The sequence below is a fragment of the Electrophorus electricus genome, chromosome 21 (assembly GCF_041902795.1).
Source record: "Electrophorus electricus isolate QZ-2024a chromosome 21, ASM4190279v1, whole genome shotgun sequence".
NCBI lineage: Eukaryota > Metazoa > Chordata > Actinopteri > Gymnotiformes > Gymnotidae > Electrophorus > Electrophorus electricus.
The window spans coordinates 8,260,451-8,280,923 of NC_137517.1; the positions used below are offsets into that span (position 1 = coordinate 8,260,451).

The 20,473-nt window shown below is 37.2% G+C and overlaps 1 protein-coding gene and 1 long non-coding RNA gene across 8 annotated transcripts; one reads left to right on the forward strand and one right to left on the reverse strand.

The window, feature by feature from the left end:
* Window positions 1–427: 427 nt before the first annotated feature.
* itih6 (inter-alpha-trypsin inhibitor heavy chain family member 6) lies at window positions 428–15,433 on the reverse strand. 7 transcript variants are annotated; one of them, XM_081704386.1, is made up of 18 exons: window positions 14,410–15,432; window positions 13,265–13,300; window positions 12,689–12,843; window positions 10,817–11,001; window positions 10,148–10,258; window positions 9,546–9,793; window positions 9,048–9,217; window positions 8,845–8,961; window positions 8,571–8,742; window positions 8,185–8,462; window positions 4,087–5,317; window positions 3,417–3,449; window positions 3,069–3,119; window positions 2,936–2,956; window positions 2,771–2,806; window positions 2,451–2,564; window positions 1,917–2,291; window positions 429–1,305 (listed from the first exon to the last, which is right to left on the reverse strand). In XM_081704386.1, the coding sequence occupies exons 6-18, from the start codon at window positions 9,754–9,756 to the stop codon at window positions 1,037–1,039; spliced, it is 3,078 nt and encodes a 1,025-aa protein (XP_081560512.1). In that variant the 5' UTR covers window positions 9,757–9,793; window positions 10,148–10,258; window positions 10,817–11,001; window positions 12,689–12,843; window positions 13,265–13,300; window positions 14,410–15,432; the 3' UTR covers window positions 429–1,036. The 7 variants fall into 7 exon arrangements, with proteins under 7 accessions (XP_081560507.1, XP_081560508.1, XP_081560509.1 ...); XM_081704381.1 differs by lacking the exon at window positions 10,817–11,001 and having other exon boundaries at window positions 428–1,305; window positions 13,265–13,297; window positions 14,410–15,433; XM_081704382.1 differs by lacking the exon at window positions 10,817–11,001 and having other exon boundaries at window positions 428–1,305; window positions 3,069–3,116; window positions 14,410–15,433.
* Window positions 15,434–19,522: 4,089 nt separating this feature from the next.
* On the forward strand, window positions 19,523–20,265 carry LOC145652812 (uncharacterized). Its single transcript, XR_014119070.1, has 3 exons — window positions 19,523–19,659; window positions 19,874–19,954; window positions 20,200–20,265. It is a non-coding gene; the product is annotated as an uncharacterized LOC145652812 (long non-coding RNA).
* The last annotated feature ends 208 nt before the right edge of the window (window positions 20,266–20,473 follow it).

Genomic DNA, 20,473 nt, shown 5'->3' on the forward strand with positions numbered 1-20,473 from the left:
TCAAGTTGTACTCAGTCATAATTGCTTTTTTTGGATAAACATGTCAGCTAAATGCCATTAAATGTTAACCATGCACAAATATTACATCTTGATATTGATCACAGTCGCTATATATTCAGCATATATTTGTGGGTTTTCATAGGTCTCTCTATCTAGCAGTTTCTGCTTAGATGGTTAATGTTTTCAAGATCCTTACAAGTTTGAAACACTCATTTGTTAGATTCTACCCTCTGTAAGTAACTAAGGAACAGTTAGGAATTTATACTTGCTGCAACAATTTGGATGATGAGCATGTGTATCCACTGAATAGTGGTGTGGAATGAAGGTACTTCAGTATATTATAAAAATAAAAAATAAAAACAATTATATATATATATATATATATATATATATATATATATATATATATATATATATATATATATATATATATATTGTCAGGAACGACAAGATGCCCGGGTACCCAGGGGATTTGCTGTCTCTGGTTTGGTGGCGCTGAGAACATAACGAACTCGTACTGTATAGAAACAGCCAGAGTTTTGTCCCAGCAGAACAACCACCTCCTAGAGTCTCGCTCTCTCGTTGCGTCCTTGTTGGGCTTCTCGGAGAAATACACAAAACAGGGAAAACATGGAACAAGGAAGCTGGGAGGGACTAATCATGACGCTTTTCTTATAAATATTTCCACACTTGGTGGGTTATATTGAGTTGTGCAAATTAACATTTCAATACATTTTAAAAAATAAACATTCTGGAAATATGTAATAATCTTTTTTCATATTATATATTTACATAATATATCAGTATTGTGGGCAATGATGAGGCACATGATTTTTATTTAATTTTAAATAAAACTATTGAACTCTACTGTTTTAATTCTCCTTTTAAGCCACTTTGAACAAGCGTTCAGTCCTGCTATATAAAATACTGTGTACAATACTTCACAAGTGCTATGATTCTGTAAAGTCATGAGCTGTCCAGCAGTGTGATAGTATCCATTAACTTAGCATTTTTTGATTGCTTTCTAGGATACATTTTACAGGTGATCCACCAAATAGCTTTCATAGGAATGACCCAAGAGACGCTCCACTTCCACTTTGGGCACAACCCAGCACTGGGCCAAGAGGCGTTTACTTGGCGTGATCTTCAGGTTCTTATCCTGTAAAGTCACTGGAATGTGTTGGTTTCCTTTCATCAGCAGGCCCATGGCCAGAGAAGTGTTCTTGCTGGTCTGAGCATGGTGGAACCCAGCTCCATGGCTGTCCATTATCCTCACAACCTCCATGTGGCTGTGCTGGAACTGGCCTGCAAGGACACCATAGAAGGAAGGAGTTATTGGATTATGTGTCACATCTACAGTGTGAGTAACATTTTGAGGACACATATGATAAAAGGGTTACATTTCAGTGCAAAGATACAATATACTCTCTAGCTAATGCTGGGATACATGCCATATACATGGGTTCCATATTTTTCTTACAACGATACAGTTAAAATGTATATACAACATTGCCCCTCTCAACTAAATGTGGTTCATATGTTTGCATGGCTGTGATGCACATTTGTCATACCGCCCAAATCCCAACCAGACTACACTACCCAGCAGCCTGTTCAGCACCCAGCCAACAACTCAGCCAATCAGAGACTTTCATTCAGATCATCACTGGAATATTGAACTCACATGTGTGTTCAGAGAGTTTAAGTATATAAGACTGTTTCTAACACACAATCACTGCAAAGTATTGCCTCTAGGATTTCCCAAGCATACAGAGTGTTTCTTTGATTAGTTTCCTTGTGTAGACATCTAGACATCACCTTCCCACATAAAAATTTGAAATACTACACTGACTATTATTTCTGGCCAAATGTTTAAAACACAGTAAAACAAACAAGGAAGATGAGGAAATGTAACATACCTAGTAGCCCTTGTGTGAGAGAAGACAGCCCCTCGCCATCAGCAATATAGAATCCTAGGTGTTCCATCTGATAGTAGCTGGGGTGACTATAGCGATGAAAGACCACCAGGAACAGCATGCCTTTCCCAAAGTCAATCCAACAGCTCTGGTGTCCATCAAGTACAATCTTCAAGTCTAAATATGTCACAGATCCCTGCTGAGTGGTGGGAAGACTGTGGAGTCCCTCTCCCTTCACTACCACAGAGTCTATCATCAGTGTGACACTGATGCCACCTTTTGCAATTTTGATGGTTATCTTGTCAAAAAAGGTGCGGGTATGCTCCTCTACGCCACGTTTTGTAGGCGCCAAAATCAAATGACCCTCCACTATAATGCCTGCAGTACAGAAAGTGTAAGGTAGCAAAGCATTAAAACATAAAAGTATGTCTTTTAGAGATTACTCTCTAATTGCTCCCCTAATTTTATTTAGGGCTAGCTTCACATATTCAGTTTGATGCAACACTGGGTTTTGACAAGGTACTGGTATATATATACCTTTTTCTGGGTCCTCCAGAAGACGCAAGACATCATTTGCCCTACCATCAACAGTAAAACACAGATTCTGCTGCAAATTTGGCAACTTTACAAAAAAATGGGGGTCTCCATCCACTTAAAAACAGAAGTACATATTTCCAGACATGAAAAAGCTCCTTTTGCACTAATGACATACTACTAATTTTTTAGTATCAACACAACAAAATTCTCAGTTTTATTATGCAGTACACACATTTTTACATTTCAACTAAATCTGTGGTAACATTGTCAGTAAAAAATGATAGATGATTATGATGACATTAAATACTTCTAGGACCTACCTGAGGAAGAGAACACTGAACTTGTACTGGGGTTGTCTGGAGCAGCCAAAATCAATGAGAATATAACAATGGAGAGAAAATATTCCACTATTCTACACAGAGCTTTAACAATATGAAATCATGTATATGGATGTATGTATGTGGTACAGGAAATTTACTACCTACCAGCTGTCTCTGTATCAGAATCTATAAAAAAAGTTAGACACATGATTGTCATGTAATAATAATGTTATAAATTACTATGAAAAAACATTGTCTTTGAGGCTGTCAATGCTGCTTGTGTTATATTTTAACTTACACAAATCATAAAGAATGGTGTAGTCGTAGTCATATGGGACATCATACTCTGCTAGCAGATTGAAGAACAATAGAGGTTAATTGCAATAATGTGAAACACATCAAAAATCACATAAAAAATTACCAACTACTACACAACTCGAACACCTGATTCAGGTTTTTTTCGGTGTTACAAATAGACAAAAAATGTAATACTAAACAAAAAAACAAGTCCTTGTGGATCCATATTGATTAGTATCATTGATCCAAAAAATTAGTCCAAAATAGCATTTTCTGAAGAAAGTTCATTCCTGCAAATACCACTATTGATTAATGTCTAAAATGAAGAGCCCAAAAGTTTCTGATTTACCTTTTGTCTCAAATTGGATGGTTGTAGAAACATCTGGTGGGCAGACAAATTGTTTTTATTTAAATAAGCCGCACACACACACACACACACACACACACACACACACACACACACACACACACACACACACACCAAAAAACAACAAACACAGGATCTAAAAGTAAAAAGGACAGTATCTAAAATAAAACAAGTAGTATTATGATTTTAGCTCATAGTTCATTAGCTTTGGTATAATTATGTATTCAAGATGAAGTCATATGAAATGAGAAACTATAATGCTGAGTTAGCCAGTTAGAGAATTTTTTTTGTTGCTTTAATAAACTTTAGAAGATGGCTAAAAGGAAAACTAGGCAATCACTTTCCATTTATCCATTATTTAGTTCACTTATCACCTCAAAACAGCCTTCAAGAAATATTCCAACTCCAAGCTGTGGTATTAATTAATAACACAATCATGTGTTAATCCAAAGACTAAAAATACATTGCTTTAATGTTAACCAGTCAGCTAAGGTTCAAGACTGAACTTCCTTATGGGTGCATACCATAAGTAATACTACTACAGATAACTAAAATATTTAAATGAAAGCACAGCTGTTATGGACTGAAGCTGTGTTGCCTAACACTGACTTTTAAGAATATCAACAAATTTTGGATTCACAGCAGCACTTGCCTAAAATTCCAGAAGCTTCCCATGGCTTAGGTGCGTCTGTTATGCCTGGCATGGGGGCAAAAGTGGCAGCCACAAGGATGGGAATATCCAGATCCACATTCATGTCTAGGTTAGGATCTGCAGGTTGGGGTTTGTATAAAGAAACCGCCGGGAGACCTAGTTCCTGGAGGCTAGGAACTTCAGCTGTGGAGTTTTCACTGTCAGGTGAGGTGAATTTCCCCACAGGGAGGACTAGAGGTCTCACTGAGCTGGGTGTTGTCATAGATTTAGTAGGCAAAGAAGTAGTACTTCCAGCAATGCTAGGAAGGGTGGTGAAAACCTTGGTGGGTGGAGTGGCTGTACTGCTGGAGTTATGCAAGCTCAACATTGTGCTCATAGTGGTAGAAGCCTTACTGGAGATTTTGGCAGAGATGGTTTTATTTGTGCTGGGTAATAAAGTTGTGGTGCTCTTCAGAGATGAAGGTGGCAAGTGTTTGCCTGGAGAAACAGTGTTTGCTGGGTGTCCTGTGGTGTGCAGCCCTGGAGATGGCACATGTTGTTGAGGAGATTTGGTGAGAGGACGTTTAGCTATCTTCAGGGCCAAGATGGATTTGGACTTTTTGGTCCCTGCTGCAGCAATTGAGACAGTTTTAGGATTTGCACTAAAAGTCTGTGTCACTGTGCTCATTACACTTTCCGTAGTGGTGGTAACAGGACTGGTTGGAATGGAAGATATAGATGTTGGATACTTGTCAGTGTCCGGTTTAACCACCACCAAAGAGGTAACAGGAGTAACAAAGTTGTATTTAAGTGAAAGATTGGTTGCTTTCTCTGCTAGCAATTGTTGTGCCAGTGAATCTGTGCTGTTGATTTTGGCTAGCAGGAGCTCCTTGATAGTGAAATATGCCCAGAGGCGCTGCACAAAGCTATAGATGCCTCCCAGACTCCCTTTGCAATCCAGAAATGTTGCTGTCTCATTTCCCTTAGACTTAGCCAACCTAGCTTTGCTCTCTACCTTCAACTTCTGCTTTGAGTCATTTGCTGTGAGTGAGACTTGCATCTCTTGCACACCTGACTTAATCTTCCCAGTGACCACCAGTTCTGAGCCCTGGAAATAGTTAGGGAAAAGAACACGTGTGACATCGTAAGCTTGGTCCTCAAGGTAGGAAAGCTGGATGTCTGACAACAGTGGACTAGCCACTTCATCATAGAAACCCTTCAACTGGAGTGCAGCATCAGCATCCTCAAATACCTGAGAGAACAAGAACAGAAACAGAATAGAATAAGATAAATATTTAAATTTACTTTAAATATGTTGTTTTATTTTTCCTATTTGATGTTTAGAATGTTTTAATGTTATTCTTGGTTTACTTGCTCTCCCGTCCTTCTCATATTTACACATTTCACAATACGCCATGGACCAATACGCCAGTTTTATTCTTTGCAGTTTTATTCTTTGACAGCGTCACCAGTGATGTACAGAGCAAGCTTTTGTCAACAGAACAAAGGAGGTGTGTTCACTAGCACATGGAGATCAGATGTTTAAGTACATCTCAACCATACTTCACTCTCTTTGGCTTTCCCATCAACATTCTATTTCTTTGATTTTCTGTCATGCACTAATTATTTTGCTACTAATCATGTCCAGCAATATTCATATCCAACTTGGTCCTCTTTGCTTTGTTGCAACAATGCTAATACGGCTGTACATGATTTGTGTTTTGAGGATTCTATGTTTTAAATTTGGATGTCAATGCGAGAAGTGTATTACCTATAATAGACCATCTTGAAGTGTGGGTTGTAAGCTCTAACTCTAACCCTAACATTTTATCAGTTTTTATCAGTCATGTTACGTATGACTGTTGCTTGCCCTGAAATAAATCTGTCGGGCTACAATTTGTTTAGAAAAGATAGGCTGTCTAAGGTGAGATTGGAGTAATTTTATACCAAAGAACACCTTCAATGTTCTTTCACCTTAGCCAAGTCTGTTCCCATACAATTCAAGTTATTAATTATTAACATTAAGTTATCAAATAATTTGGACCAGGTTGACTCTTTGAACCTTCATCAGATTATCACTTTTCTTTCCTGATCACAATACTCCAGATAAGGCCACTCTGATGTGATACTTACAAACTCTCCAAATATGCACTATTCTGGTGTTTTGTGCAATGATCTAAGTGACCATTGTTTCATTGCTTGTGTACACAAGAACCACTCTGTGAAATTGCCTGTCAAAAAGAAACTTCAAACATTTGAATATTCAGACATTTTTTACATGACATGGCCAAAGTCAAATGGCACAGAGTTAGTTTGTTCCTCACTGTGAATGAAGCATAGAGATTAGAGATTTGTTTAGAGGTCTTTTTATCATTTTAAATAATTTTAAAAATATATTTTATTGTCCTGTAGTTTCAGGTTTGGATTCTGTTCCCTCTCGGTCCTACACGGTCAGTCATAGTTTCTCTCTCCAGGCTATTTAATGATGGAGAAGATCCCTGCCAGCTGCTTGTTTGCTTTATTATTTTGTTTGCTTTGCCATTTCCTGCTCATATGGGGTTCAGTAAAGATACTCCTGAGCTGCACTTGTACCTTGTTCTGTGCTTGCCATTGTCACAGCTAGATCCATTCTTTAACATGGCTGCCCCTTTATTGCTGTTCCTGTTTAATATATTTTTAATTTATCCATTCACACTGTACAAATACCATCACATTGGAAATCTGTCATTGTCCAAACACTTTTTAAGAGTGGCGACCAAACTAATGATCCTAACTGCTCAGGCTTATTTCCATCTTACCTTGCATCTCCAAGGTTCTGTAGAAACTACAAAATAAGCAGCAAAATGAATATCTTCAAGACAATTAAATTTTCTCTGGGATACAGTCAGTTTTTTGTCTAGGCTGTGGTTGTTTTGTGGCTATTTTAAAAGATTTACATGTTTTGTTTGCCTTGGATGCCAAGCAACATTGCACTGCAATATTTATTGACCTGGCTAAAGGCTCTGATTCTGTTGATCATTACATCCTAATAAATAGACTGGACATGATAGAGTTTATAGATGATTTTTTAGCTTGGATCACAAACCAAATAGTTTTCTTAGGTCACATTATGTAAATTAGATAATGTTCTCACCCCGTCTGGTTACTAAAGGTGTCCCGCAAGCATCAGTACTAGGTCCTATATTCCCCATGCAGTTGGTAATGGTTTAATTTATTTATATTCTGATGATACTATATACCACTGCCTCTTCCCCTGAATCTGTGCTGTTAGTGCTCCATGATAGCTTCCTCCATGCTTTTTCCAGCCTTGAATTGCCATGAAACATCTCAAAAACCAAGACTACATCCTGTAACCATCCCTATTTTAAAATTCACTACCAATGAGGGTGCCATCCTCAAACAGATCACAAAGTATAGTTACCTAGGCATTTGGTTAAATAGTTCTTTATTCTTCTCTAACCATACCGACAAGGTCAAGACCAAGCTTGTTTAAAAATCGCTCCTTCTTCATTTGTGCTGACAAAATTACTGTGGTTTAATGACTATTCTTCTTCTGTTTGATTACAATGATACAGTTTACAGACTGGCATATAACAATGCACTTCAGAAGCTTCATTTTCTTTATCATTCTTCTATCCATTTTCTTACAAATGCCCCTTTTGGAACCCATCACTGCTCTTTTACTCAATTGGCCCGCTTAACTCTTCACTGAATTAGCCCTATTGAATATCATTGAAATAGGCACAGATGCTACCCTATTTACAAACTCTAATAAATCCAGAATCTGCTAAATATAACACCAGGTCTTTCCTTCACATTCAACTGAAAGTTCCTAAAACAAACACTTCTCATGGCTCTTCATCAGTATGCCACTACAAATTGGAACACACTACAAAAAAAAAAACAATTAAAACTGGGATCTTTTATCTCAATTTTAAGTTTAAGAATTAAGAATAAAGGACATTTTTACTGATATCAGTACCTGTTTTTCTGTTAAATGATTATGTTTGGCTGGTCATTTCTATTGTAGTTATGTTAAACTTTGTTTATTGTAATTTTATGGTAAAATAAAATAAATAAAGACATCCTTATGTTGAAAAGAGGTGTATTGCTGTTTACCATCCGTGCTATCCCACGGTTCTCCAGGGCTAAACGTTTCAGCAAAGGGAAATCCGCGTCATCACCGAATGCCAGTCCAAACAGTGAGACTGAGCCAAGGGCACTCTGCGCATTGTGCAGAATGGCATCTTGCGCAGTTACTCCTATTGTGGCTTCTCCATCAGTCAGAAAGATGATCATGGGAACTCGTCGTGGTGATAAAGAATGGCTAGCAGATGAGGATGAGGAAGGGTTCACCAAATGGGCTGCGGAGAGGAGAGCTGCATTAATGTTTGTCCCTGGAGGAGAGAAAGAGAATGAAAAATGAAAAGATTGTTATCAAGGGTCTTCTAACAGATTGGTATGACTAATAGATTTGTATGACTGTGAATATATCAGACACCTACAGCCCTCTGCACTTATTTTCCTGACAAATTCCTTTGCTTCCTGTATGTTCTGCTTTGTGGCCTGTACAGTGCGGCCTTTCTTCCAAGTGTGCACTTTATCCGAAAATGTTATAAGATTGAAGTAGTCACCCTCACGTAGTTCATCCAGAATAGTAGACATGGCTGCCTTGGTCTGAGTAAAATTTAAAAGGTGTAAGATTCACTTACCATTCATTCCACATTTCCATTTGTGTGCTACCATGTATATATAGTTATGAATTCAATAAAATCTTACCTGTTTGATCTTATTACCAATCATGGAACCACTAATGTCAATGACAAAGATGACATCTTTAGAAACTACCGGTAGTGCACGTGGGGCAAAGTAATGAACAAAGTAGCCATCAAGCACCTGGACATAAGATACAATTGAAGCCATTGGGAAATATTCTCATTTGGTGGCTAGTTACAGAAGGGTCACTATAGTGGTGCAATAACCTGGATATCTCCCATAAGATCTTTTAGCTCCACATCATACTGGATGACAAAGTCTGCATTGAGGCCTTTGGGGGAGAGGTTCCTCTGCTGTTCCAATGTGGGGCTGTAATGAATGTGAGCACAGTACGGATTCTGTTGCACCTGAGTGGAGGGTGGCACTTCGGCCTCAGCTGAAAACATACAAAGAATTTTATTGTTTCAGTACAGCAAAAGCCCATTCTTGTTCATCTGCTTTGGACGTTGCAGACTGAGCACTGATTAGAGTGCGTTACTGCAGGAATCTTAGCAAATGGTATAGTTACTCTAGAACCACAATTGGGAAGCACAAATATAATAGATACCAACACTTTGATTTCAAAAAAACATATATCAACATGTATTCATGCATTGACTGCCTGTAATTCTAGATAAGATAAAATTTTATAGTCATTGCTCAGTACAGTTACAACATAACTTTTCTAGGCTCATATATAATTGATGGTCATATTTGAAGCACACCTTGAACAGTACTACTGAGTAGTCGGCTGGTCCTGAGTGGTAGGACTTTCATGAAGCTGATTCCTGATTGTTCTGCTATTGTGATATCCACAGAAAGATTCTGCACAGGCTGCCCAGGCCTCAGACCCAAAGCAAGCTCATAGCGACCTAGTCGCCGTGTCAACAACTCCTCGTAAGAAATTGAGAAGGACATGTGTATTGCAGGAGGCATGCTGACCACCACTCGAAACTTCTCAGTCTCCCGCTCCCTTCAAAACAAAAGCACAGCATGCAATATCCAATATGTTGCATGAACAATTCACATTTTGTGGAATTTTTATTCTGGCCCATTTTACCATTTCACAATGAGTATGATAAAGTTGTATAAAACTCTAAAGAACTTCCTTAATCTAAAAGTATTAATGTTAGTTGATTAATTTTAAAAGTAAAAACTGTTCAATTGATTATTATACAAATATAGAAATTATTAAGTCTTTTCAGACTTTCAATTTTGGTATAAACCTTTAATATGAGGCATTAGTTTTAAGTGGGTGCTTGTTCACTCTGTCAGTACCAAAAGATTTCCCGGCAACAGAAGGTATCAAATATGCTTTTTTACTGACTTGGTGGCAACAAGTCCTGCTATCTTCCCATGCTTCTTTGCAGCGTCATAGAACTTCCTGGCAGCTGCTCTCTCCTTCACTTGGGCCACATACACTTTACCTCCAGATGTGCTGAGCATTTAATTGAAAGAGAAACAAAATAACTTTTTAAAATGGAGAATAGTTAAATCTAGAGGTATGTTTCATTCACAAGCATTAAGATTCAGATTAAGTAAATATATTTTACATTTAAAAAATCAGTTCAACTGCTTTTGTCAAAGGTCAGTCTTCTTAGGACAATAGTTCTTTAAGCTTGACACTTTCACAATATAGGTCAAAGTTTTTGTTTTTCAAATTGGTTTACTCTGGTTCATTATATCCAGAGGTATACACAAACAAGAAGTGAGGTTAACACAGCGGTGAGGAGAAAAATAAATTCCCGTCTGAAAACATGATTAGTGAAAAGAACTCCAGCACCAAACGCAGACACACGCTCACACACACCATTTGACACCTAATGTACCAACACCACTGCATTTCCCCATACAAAATGCTGTCTAATTTTCCAAACTCAAAGGTAGTTATAGCGGATCTGTATCCTTCCTGCAACAAGCAATGGAAAGAAGAAGCTAAATGTACGATTGACCCATTTAACTAAACATATTTATATAAAAATAAACAAAGACCCACCTAAGTAAACTAGCAGGCTTCAAATAGAGCTTGTTTGAAACAGAGGCAGGATGAATGAGGAAGGTAAGGGAGCAGTGGAAAAAAACTTGGCTGTATGTGTGCTATGTTGGGGAGTGAGAGGACTGGGTGACATGAACACAGGGCTCTCAGTTGTAACCATTATGGAACTCACTGCAAAAAATGCCCTAGAAACAAGCAAAAATACATTAAAATCTCCTGTAAATTGCTAAGATTAAGCAAAGATAAAAAATATAAACGGCCAGTGCCATAAGGACAATGACTTTTTGTACGAATGTACTGAGGCATTTAAACAACACTGATATTAAAACTTGACAAAAGTCTCTACCATTAAGTAAATGTACCCTGTCACCAGATTTAGTCACTAAATTCAGCCTACTTGTTAGGTCGATGTCTGTTGGCAAAGAGAGCTTAGTAGCTCCTTGTTAAAACATTTTCCCTGAGAGTGTGTAGCATTGGTGGAAAACAAGGAATCTATTGATATTTTAAAATAAGACTGCAAATGTAGGCAGAAAAATCTTAAAATTATATATAAAAAATTTTCTTAGTCTATCAAAACAAATGATATTCTTTGAAATTAAAACAAAAGCAATCATGTTACATGGGTCTTTACAAAATAACTTACCTTTTTCGTTTGAAAACGTAACCCCCGATAAGGCTTAAGTTGCTTCTTATAAGACAATAGTTCAGACAACTCAATATAAATGATAGAATATGTTAGTAGGCCAGCTTTCTGCATATTTTTACAATTTATCTTGTAACAGCATACAGGCAGCATTATAAATGAAAAACTAAATGCAGGCCACATGTATATTAATTATTAAATTCCTCTCATATTTTGAGTGTAAATTTTAGCTGATAAACAACAAGGCCCAGTTTTCCCATACATCAATTAAATCTAATGTTGGACTAAAATGCTGTACAAATGGTGAATAACCATAGGAACTTCTTTTAGTGTATGATTTAGCTTAATTTGGGTCTGGAAACTCCCCAAAAATTTCTGCACGTGTTGATGAGTATGTGTGAGTGTATATATTGTTTTCTGTGAGTGTGTGAGGCATTGTGTGCAACTACATTTATCCGGCAGCTTGTAAACTAACCTACACAGGCATGTGTGTGGGTATGCTGTACTGGTGCTGTTACTGTATGCATTTCTGCACACATAAATGTATGTCTGCATGTATACCTTGGCCATATGCCTTGGTAAACTCTAGTGCGTGAGAGCAGGAGGTGGAACATGGCTAGCTTGTATCATTTTCTCTATTAATTCTCTGACTTCACAATACAAAGTGCACTATTCATTGGCTCTGAAAGTTCCACACTTCTCAACCACTTCTGTCTCTAAATTCTCCTGGCTCTTCCATTAGTCTGTCATTTTCTTATTTGTGAGCGTCTTACATGCAGCCATCTTTTTCAAGAAAAAGTGGTTTTCAGACTTTGCTCATATATACATGTCTAAGTTACACCTATGGCCCTGAATGAGTTTTCCTATTTTTCATTCTTCTCCTTTCTCATGCTGTTTACAAGTAAAATATGAAGAATGAGAGACATTTTTATAACTTCTAGAGTGATTAATTACAATACAATTTTGTTTTGAACAGTTATGGCTTTGCCATATAACACAGAAAAAAGATTACTCTGCTTAAGGAATCCAATGATGCCACTGAAGCTGCAACTACGCTCTCTGTAATAGTGCTCTCTCTATCCATAAACCCTTTACCCATACAGCAAATTAAATTCAGTGGTCTTTATTGCTCTTAAACCTGAGACTGGACCTTTAACACCAGCAACTGAGATGTGGAAGAGATGCAATAACAAAATCAGGTGGAGTTAAGTATGCCGTTCCTGACTCACATGGTGAAGTTAGAAATGAAGGCAGAGGCAGGTAAATCTACTTCAAAGGCTGCCTCCTTGGTGAGATGGAATTGGTTCCATACTGTACTCTCCACAGTGGTAAGAGCATAGCGGGACGTCACAGTGCAGTGGACATGGTAGTCTGTAATCTTCAGCTAAGGACATAAGGATACATTTTGTTATTTATTTTAAAACCTTTCTAAATTAATTGAAGATTTGGTGTGTTTGGTAAAGTTTGCATCTATTCAAAAAGCCTACAGCTGTTCTTCACTTACTTAGAGAAGTCACAGAAGTAATTTCTGAGTACCATAGGGACTTAAATTAGATCAGCCAGTTGGACAGGAAATATGTTACAGAAGCAAGCATTGTCAGTGGTCATTTATCTCAGGTAAACTCTGGTGATTTTGGTCCCTAAACCCACTGACTTAAATGACCATGTGGACAGAATGTTTTCAACACCAACTGAACTATTGTGTTTTTCTATATGAGATGCAAAACATAAACACAAACATAGTGAAATTGCCCCAAGGCTATTCCTTAATAATAAAAATATGTGTCTGTAAATTTCTTACTTACGGAAGGTTTAACCATTTTGCTCTGATGCCTTAACTTCTGGAGGGGAAACACCACCACAAAATGATTGTTAGGAATACAGTAAGATTATTTTCACAAAATAGTATTTTATATAGTAGTATATCAAAATATTATTTTATATATAAAAATATAAGATATATATCTGGCCATTTTGCTTATACTGGTATTCAGCACAAGTATAAATTGCCTGGCCTTAAAGGTGAAAATCTGACCACATACTGAAGTAACATTACTAATACAAACCATATTAAAATAGAGTTAGATACTCTAGGTCAGAAAATGTTATCTCTAATACTTTACCTCACCAATATCTCACAAGCCTCATCACTGGAAAAATATAGCATAATGTCAAGTAAATGTGGTCATATACACAAATGAACCAGTATTGTAAAATTATCTTTCATTTTGCTCTTGTATGTCAGCAAAAATTAGATTGTGTTTGATGAGGTACTGAAATAGACTGAATCAAAGCCATTCAACAGACAGGTGCAAAAATAATTAAACATCATACACAGATCATAATTGTGACAATCTATAAGCACATATCTTGGAAAGGTGTTGTAAATGCAACATATAAAAGGCTAAACTGGGGAAGTTGGTGAGTGTGTGCTGGCGCAAGTTAGGCATTCTCTGTGAAATAAAATTGTTATGGCACTTGGTACAGTGCTTCCATTTTTAGTAGGAAAAATGAAATATATAGTAAACGCAATAAGAGCATTCCTTCAGTGAATAACATTTTGACATGGACCAAATGGCTCTGCAACAACAAACATCTAATTTGAAAATATAATCTTTAATACCTAGGATGAGTAGGAAATTAAAATATTTTGGGGTATATCTCGTGTCTCTAATACAGATCTTACTTTTTTTTTTTAAAGAAGCCTTCTCTCAAGTAATTTTAGTCTTTCAACGACACACATACTCAAGCTCCTGTTACATTTAGACTGGTTTTTGTTGGCAGCAATAATTCGTGCTTTTTATCGACTCTTAATTCCGTGTCTCGGTTAAAATGTTGGAGACGCATATGATATACGTTGCTTGAGCACAGACTTGTTTATAAACAGAACAAAAATTTTATTTCAAAAGTTCGACTAAGCTGGTTTGTTAATGACTTGTACCACACTCACCTTGAGAGAGACGCTCTGTGCATCCATACGTGCTATGTGTTCAGCCGCACATCCAATTGAAACAAAAGCCCAAATTTTTATAGTAATTCCAAATAGACGAATACTCATTTTTATAATATTTTTGTTCGCCACTGCATTCAGTTCGTTCGTGCTTTAAATTACAGAATCATTAATTTACTATTGTACGTGCAGTTCCACCATTAACCTCATTCTACAACATATCGCACATTCTGTCAGAAGCAGTTTTTGGAATGAAACTCCCCCTCCAACTTAAAACATCAAGATTGCTCTGATATCAAGAATATGACACGAGAGAAATGGAGAGTTAAATAAGTTAGGTAAAGCTAATTTATAAACATAAAAATATGAACGTCGGTATACGAACGTTGATGTTTGGTGGCGTCTGTTTAAGTATAGCTTTCCATGCGTGTTTGCTACTGGAAATTTCGCGGAGTCCTGCCATTAATTCCACGTACGAACAACCCACAAATTTTAACCCGTGACTGTCTACCATTCTGTACTTCGTTTACTGATTATACCAATCTCGATACTGTCATACTTACATATAACTACAGTAAAGTAAACGAATAACAAAAGTGTTTCTTTAGCTGAGTTCATGTGCTATGGATTTTGGTACAACTTTCGAAGTAAACAAAGGACTCTACCTTTTGAAACATTTTTTTTTTAAATATAGAACTTTAAATATTAACTTGAAAAAGGGATTTCACACAATCCCACGGGGAGATTTTATTGCTGGTATTATATATCTGGGTATATTCCAAATATATATTTGGTAGTTGTCCAAGGTACTTTTAGTCATACCCATTTACAATATAGTAGCCCTAAGTACTGTCATGGTGAGTCACCTTACAAATATTTTTACAGTGTTTCTACAAACGTCCAAAATTAAGTCAACATTATTGCTCATTGCAGGTTTTTCTCTGATTGAAGACCATTTTGATGTTTCAATTTAAAAAATGATACATCCTTCAAAACAAGGACACAGTGTCATTAATGTGAAGCACCAAAGCTGTTATAGTGCTAACAGCACTCACTTGTGGCAAATTATGTTAAATGTGAGAGACTGAGATACAAGTCAGGTCCATAAATTGCTTCATATCTAAAAATGAACTGATTTTTAAACATGCACAAATATCACTCTGTAGATATAAGACAAACATGAACACAAACCTGCACATGAATGCTCCCTTGTGTGAACTTTGAGTTAGAACATTGCTGCAACCCTGCCTGGAGGAGGGGTTAACTTAAGCAAATCTAGTAATTTTCCTTCAAAGCCAGCCAAATACAAAAGAATAAAGAAAAAAGAGATCCTGAAGGAGATGAGCAAAGAAATACCAACTTTTTTCTTAGAAAAGCAATCACCACTTTCAAATTTATTGATGAAAATGTATTTTTAACTGTGTCACACCTTGCTGATTTTGTTTTCCTAAATGAAGAAAACTAAAACCTTTAAGTTCTTTGCAGACACTACAAACGAATTCAGTCTCTAGAAGTCAGTAAAGATGTGGAAATTGCATATCAAAACCACATATTTCTATGTGTTCCCCAACATGAATACATGAACACATCAAAGAGTTATTTAGAAAACACACAAAGAAAGTGTTTGTTAGCCTGGTGCAACTCACTGGGGCACATCTGAATGGACTAACAGACATTAATGCACTACTTTCCACTGTGGTATTGTTAACCCCAATCACTCTAGAAAAATTAGAAATGCTTCAGTGAGAGCATAGTTAAAACACCCTAGAAGTGCTTAATTGTTGCAGTATTTCACAACATGTGTATGAAGTGGAAATCTCTATTCTAAGAATGGCTGAGGGTGAAGTTGAGAAGCTCAACAGTTAAGATACTGGACTAGCAATCAGAAGGTTGCTAATTCAAGCCCCTCCACTGATATCACTTTTCAGCCCTTGAGCAAGGCCCTTAATCAACAATTGCTTGAATTGTACTCACTCACAAGAAGTTGCTTTGGACAAAACGTATCTCCTAAATTACATTAAATACTGACTTAGGGTCCCAACATAGAACCTTGTTGCTACAAGGACTGTATATTAAAAATGGGATATTGAATATACTAGAAAATATTGTATGTTTTATTTAAGAAATGAATGTTTGACCTTGGAGGAAAACTTGAAAATGAACAACATTTTCTTTTATAAAAGCAGTCACCACTTTCAGATTTGTTGGGGTGGAGTGGGATGTCTGAACATCAGAGGCAGAAACCTAGAACTCAAATATTTAGCAAATGAAACAGGCCTGCTTTGGTGGGGGCACAAAACCAGCAGCCCAGAATCTCCTACTGAGCTACTGATCACTTCCCCAGGAAAGCTGGAGTATAGACTAAGGACTTGTGAAGAATACAGGAAAACTAAAAAGGGAGTCTTGAGTTCACCTTGTCATGTATTGGTATCCATAGGGTAAGGCAGGTCCTCAAGACTCAGTTGAATGGAAACAATAAGAGCACAGCCATACAAATATATGGCCTACCAGAGTCATCAGATATCTAGCAGCCACAATAAGATGGTCAAGAGAAGAGCGGGATGCCACAAACAAGGCGACCAGAAAACTTTTTACAATGCATGGGGCACTCCACCCAAGCTAGAATTAGATGGTAGGAGCATATATAATGCAAGATCCATGGTTAATAGTGAGACAAAACATTCAAGAATAAACTGTGTGCACAATTATTAGCAAAGTTGTGTTTCTGAGGATTCATTTTATTATTGAACTACAGTTAGGTTTTGGCTTTCTTAGGAGAATGCATGTGTGAATAATTATTGGGAAACTATTAGTGTGCAGAATTATAGAACTAAATGAAAAACTGGTTTTCCCCCCCTCCCCCTTGTTTAATTTTCATCTGTGTGAATAATAAACAACTTCATTTACAAATAAACATTGACCAAAAAAAAAAAAAAAAAAAAAAAAGTGACCAATATAACCCTTCTTTTCAATAACAGTCATAAGCCTTCTATTCATGAAGTCTGTCAGTTTCTTAATCTGTTGACATTCAACTTTTTGTGCAGCAGCACCCACAACCTCCCAGAGCTGTATAGTTTTCCTTCACCGGAAGTCTCCCATTTTAAGAAGCCCCCCCTCAAGTTTAGGGGGTTTAGGTCAAGTGAGGAAGGGGGCCATATCATTATTCTTTCATTTTTGAGGCTACTGACTAGCCATGAAGTGGAGTACTTCAATACATGCTCCATCACATTGTCCTGCATAAAAATCATAGTTGTCTTGAAAGATGCAGACTTTTTCCTGTACCACTGCTTGAAGAAAGTGTCTTCTAAAAAATTTGGAGTATGTTCCAGAGTTGATTTTGAATCCATCTTCAACCCAAAAAGGTCCAACTAGCTCACCTTTAACACCAGCCTATAGCAGTACCCCACCTCCACCTTGCTGGCGTCTGAGTCAAAATGGAGCTCTGTGCCCATTACTGATCCAGCCACAGGCCCATACACCTGGTCCGTCAAGACTCACTCGTCTCATCAGTCCATAAGCCCTTTGAAAAATCTGTCTTCAGATATTTCTTGGCCCAGTCATGTTTCACCTTGTGTCTTGTTCAGTGGTGGTCAGGTTTCAGCCTTCCTTACCTTGGCCATGTCTCTGAATACTGAACACCTTGTACTTCTGGGCACTCCAAATTTTTTCTCAGCACATTTCTTGGGATCCTGTTGAATACATTTGTTGGTTCTGTGATCACACCCCAATAGCTTAGCAATTTCAAGTGCTGCATCCCTCTGAAAGACTTTTTAAAACCATTTCAGTCAGTTAAATCTTTTTGGCCCATTTTGCCTGAGGAAAAGAAGCTGCCTAATACTTATGCACACCTTCATATAGGGTGTTGATCTACTTAGGCCACACCCTCCCTCATTACACAAATACACCTCACCTGATATGCTTAAATCCAATAAGCATTCAAGTTTATACAGCTTGGAATTGGAAAAGATGCATAAAAATGATATGGTCAAAATACCCTCTTGCCTAAAAATTGTGCAGTTTAAGGTTGCTTTTCTGTACCATCCTGTGCCTGATAGAGAGATGATATGTCTTACACAGAGGCCTGCTGAAGCCTTTTTCATGAAAAAATGACCTCAGTATAAAGAACTATTATTACTGGTGATTTCAGTTCTCACTTTAGTGCTCAAGACCCTTTGAGATCGGCCTTTAGTTCTATACTAGAATCAACTGGCTTCTACCAATGTAGCTCTGCTCATTGTTTAATTGAAAACACTCTGGTGGACATATGGTATAGACATAGAGAACACAGTCATCCTAGCCCGGTCTAATGCCATTTCAGACCATTCAGACACAGTCTCAATAGTTAAGGCTGGAATGAAAACCTATTTGTTTAGTCATGCATTTTATTAATAAACGTTCTTGTGTGGGATGGGTTTCAGACACGTGCACACCGTCAGGATCAGACTGTGACTTCTAGACAACTAAACTAGACATTCATCACTTATTTTTTCATTTTTATTATTTATTTATTTTTCCGCTCTCTCTCTACTTATTTTGCTCATTGTTTAATTATAGTGTCCATTGTTGGCCAGAGGAGGATGGGTTTCTAGAAAGATTGGTGGCTCAATCTCAAAAGCTGTCAAAAAAAAGAGGACCAAAATTTACAGTGGTAGAATAATAACAACTAGAAAATTGCATTTCCTGAAGAAAATGCAGATTGATGATGCAAGTGATTCCCAAGTAGATGCTGTCTGGTTGCTATAGTAATTGGTTGCTAGGTGGAAAATGGGAGTCCCAGGCGGTTGCTAGAATCTTAGTAGATGATGGTTATTGCGTTCCAGGTGGTTGCTATTGTGTTGCTAGATGGTAAGCTGATTGTCATGGTGTCCTTACTAACTGATAACCAGTAGTGTGCAACCAGTTAGTGTGTAACCAGTAAGTGTGTGTGGGAGTGTGTGCGTTTGAAGGTTTCAAAAAGGTTTCTGCCATTCATTTCCTATGTGGGAAAACATTTTTTTAAATTAATGTCCAATCAAAAAGCTGAATACAAGCATGTGTTTCCCAATCAGACCAAACATTCTGGAGTTTGTCTGAAGCCTCCCTCAAAAACAGGAAACAGGATGAGTTAGCAGTCAAAAAATCTGGCAGAAAAAGAACAATACTGTTATGCGGCGGTATAGTGATTGCATATTGCATGTGCAAGGTCCCATTGTAGATCAAAGAGATCCTCTGCAGGGATTTTCCCACTGGATTTCTATGACAGTAGCCAAGGTAAATGCAGAGTTTTCTGGAACTTGGACTAGCAAACTCTAGTGTCTGCTTAAAAAACAGACTGCCTCAGCAGTCTCATTTAAATGACTTCAAGTATCAGCTGCACCAGCGACGCATTATGTCTTTTTATGTATTTACGATTTTTGTGGGGTTTTTTCATAATGAATTTCATCACCTGTAGTTTTTGGTTTCTGTGTATGCATGTCATGTGCAGTAGGGAAAAGAGGTACCAACTACTGCTGGACACTGAAGAGGGATGTTCCTGAAGTCAAATATAGGCAAAAATCATACATTGGTACATATTTTAAATGTAGCAGCAACCTTATTTATGAATTATATATACTAAAGTAAAAATTGCTGTCATTTCTATACCATGCATTGAATCTGAACAGATTCAGGTTCGGCATAAAAGGTCCATCCTTTTTAGCTTGTGTGCTACTTGCCAGATGGGCACATTTGTGTTTTGCATTAGTTTTCTCTCACTTTTCTCCTATTTTCTCCAATATATCCTGCTACGGGTGATCTTCGTCTCTTATGAAGTCTTCACCAATGACTGGTGTTCCATGTATGGCATCTGCCCATGTTCACATTCACATTAAAATCAACTTTACCAGACAACCCTCTTTGGTGCAAATTTATTCAAACAATTACGTATTATTTTTGGAATGTGCAATCATTTTGTTCAGAAATTAGTTTTTAATTTTTTTTTGTTAGAGTAGTATTTTATTAAATTAATTTAAATTCAGTATTTCGGTTTCAAATTTCACTGGAGCACCACTGATTTGGGCTTATGCAGCATCAAAACAATGATCAA

Excerpts from the sequence above, each read along its gene's own strand:
- itih6 (XM_081704380.1), bottom strand. The coding sequence starts at position 14,517 with ATGAGTATTCGTCTATTTGGAATTACTATAAAAATTTGGGCTTTTGTT. Across the intron at positions 2,957-3,068 it reads CACCATTCTTTATGATTTGT|ATTCTGATACAGAGACAGCT; the intron begins GTAAGTTAAAAT and ends CTTTTTTTATAG. Across the intron at positions 2,292-2,450 it reads TCTGGAGGACCCAGAAAAAG|GCATTATAGTGGAGGGTCAT; the intron begins GTATATATATAC and ends TCTGTACTGCAG.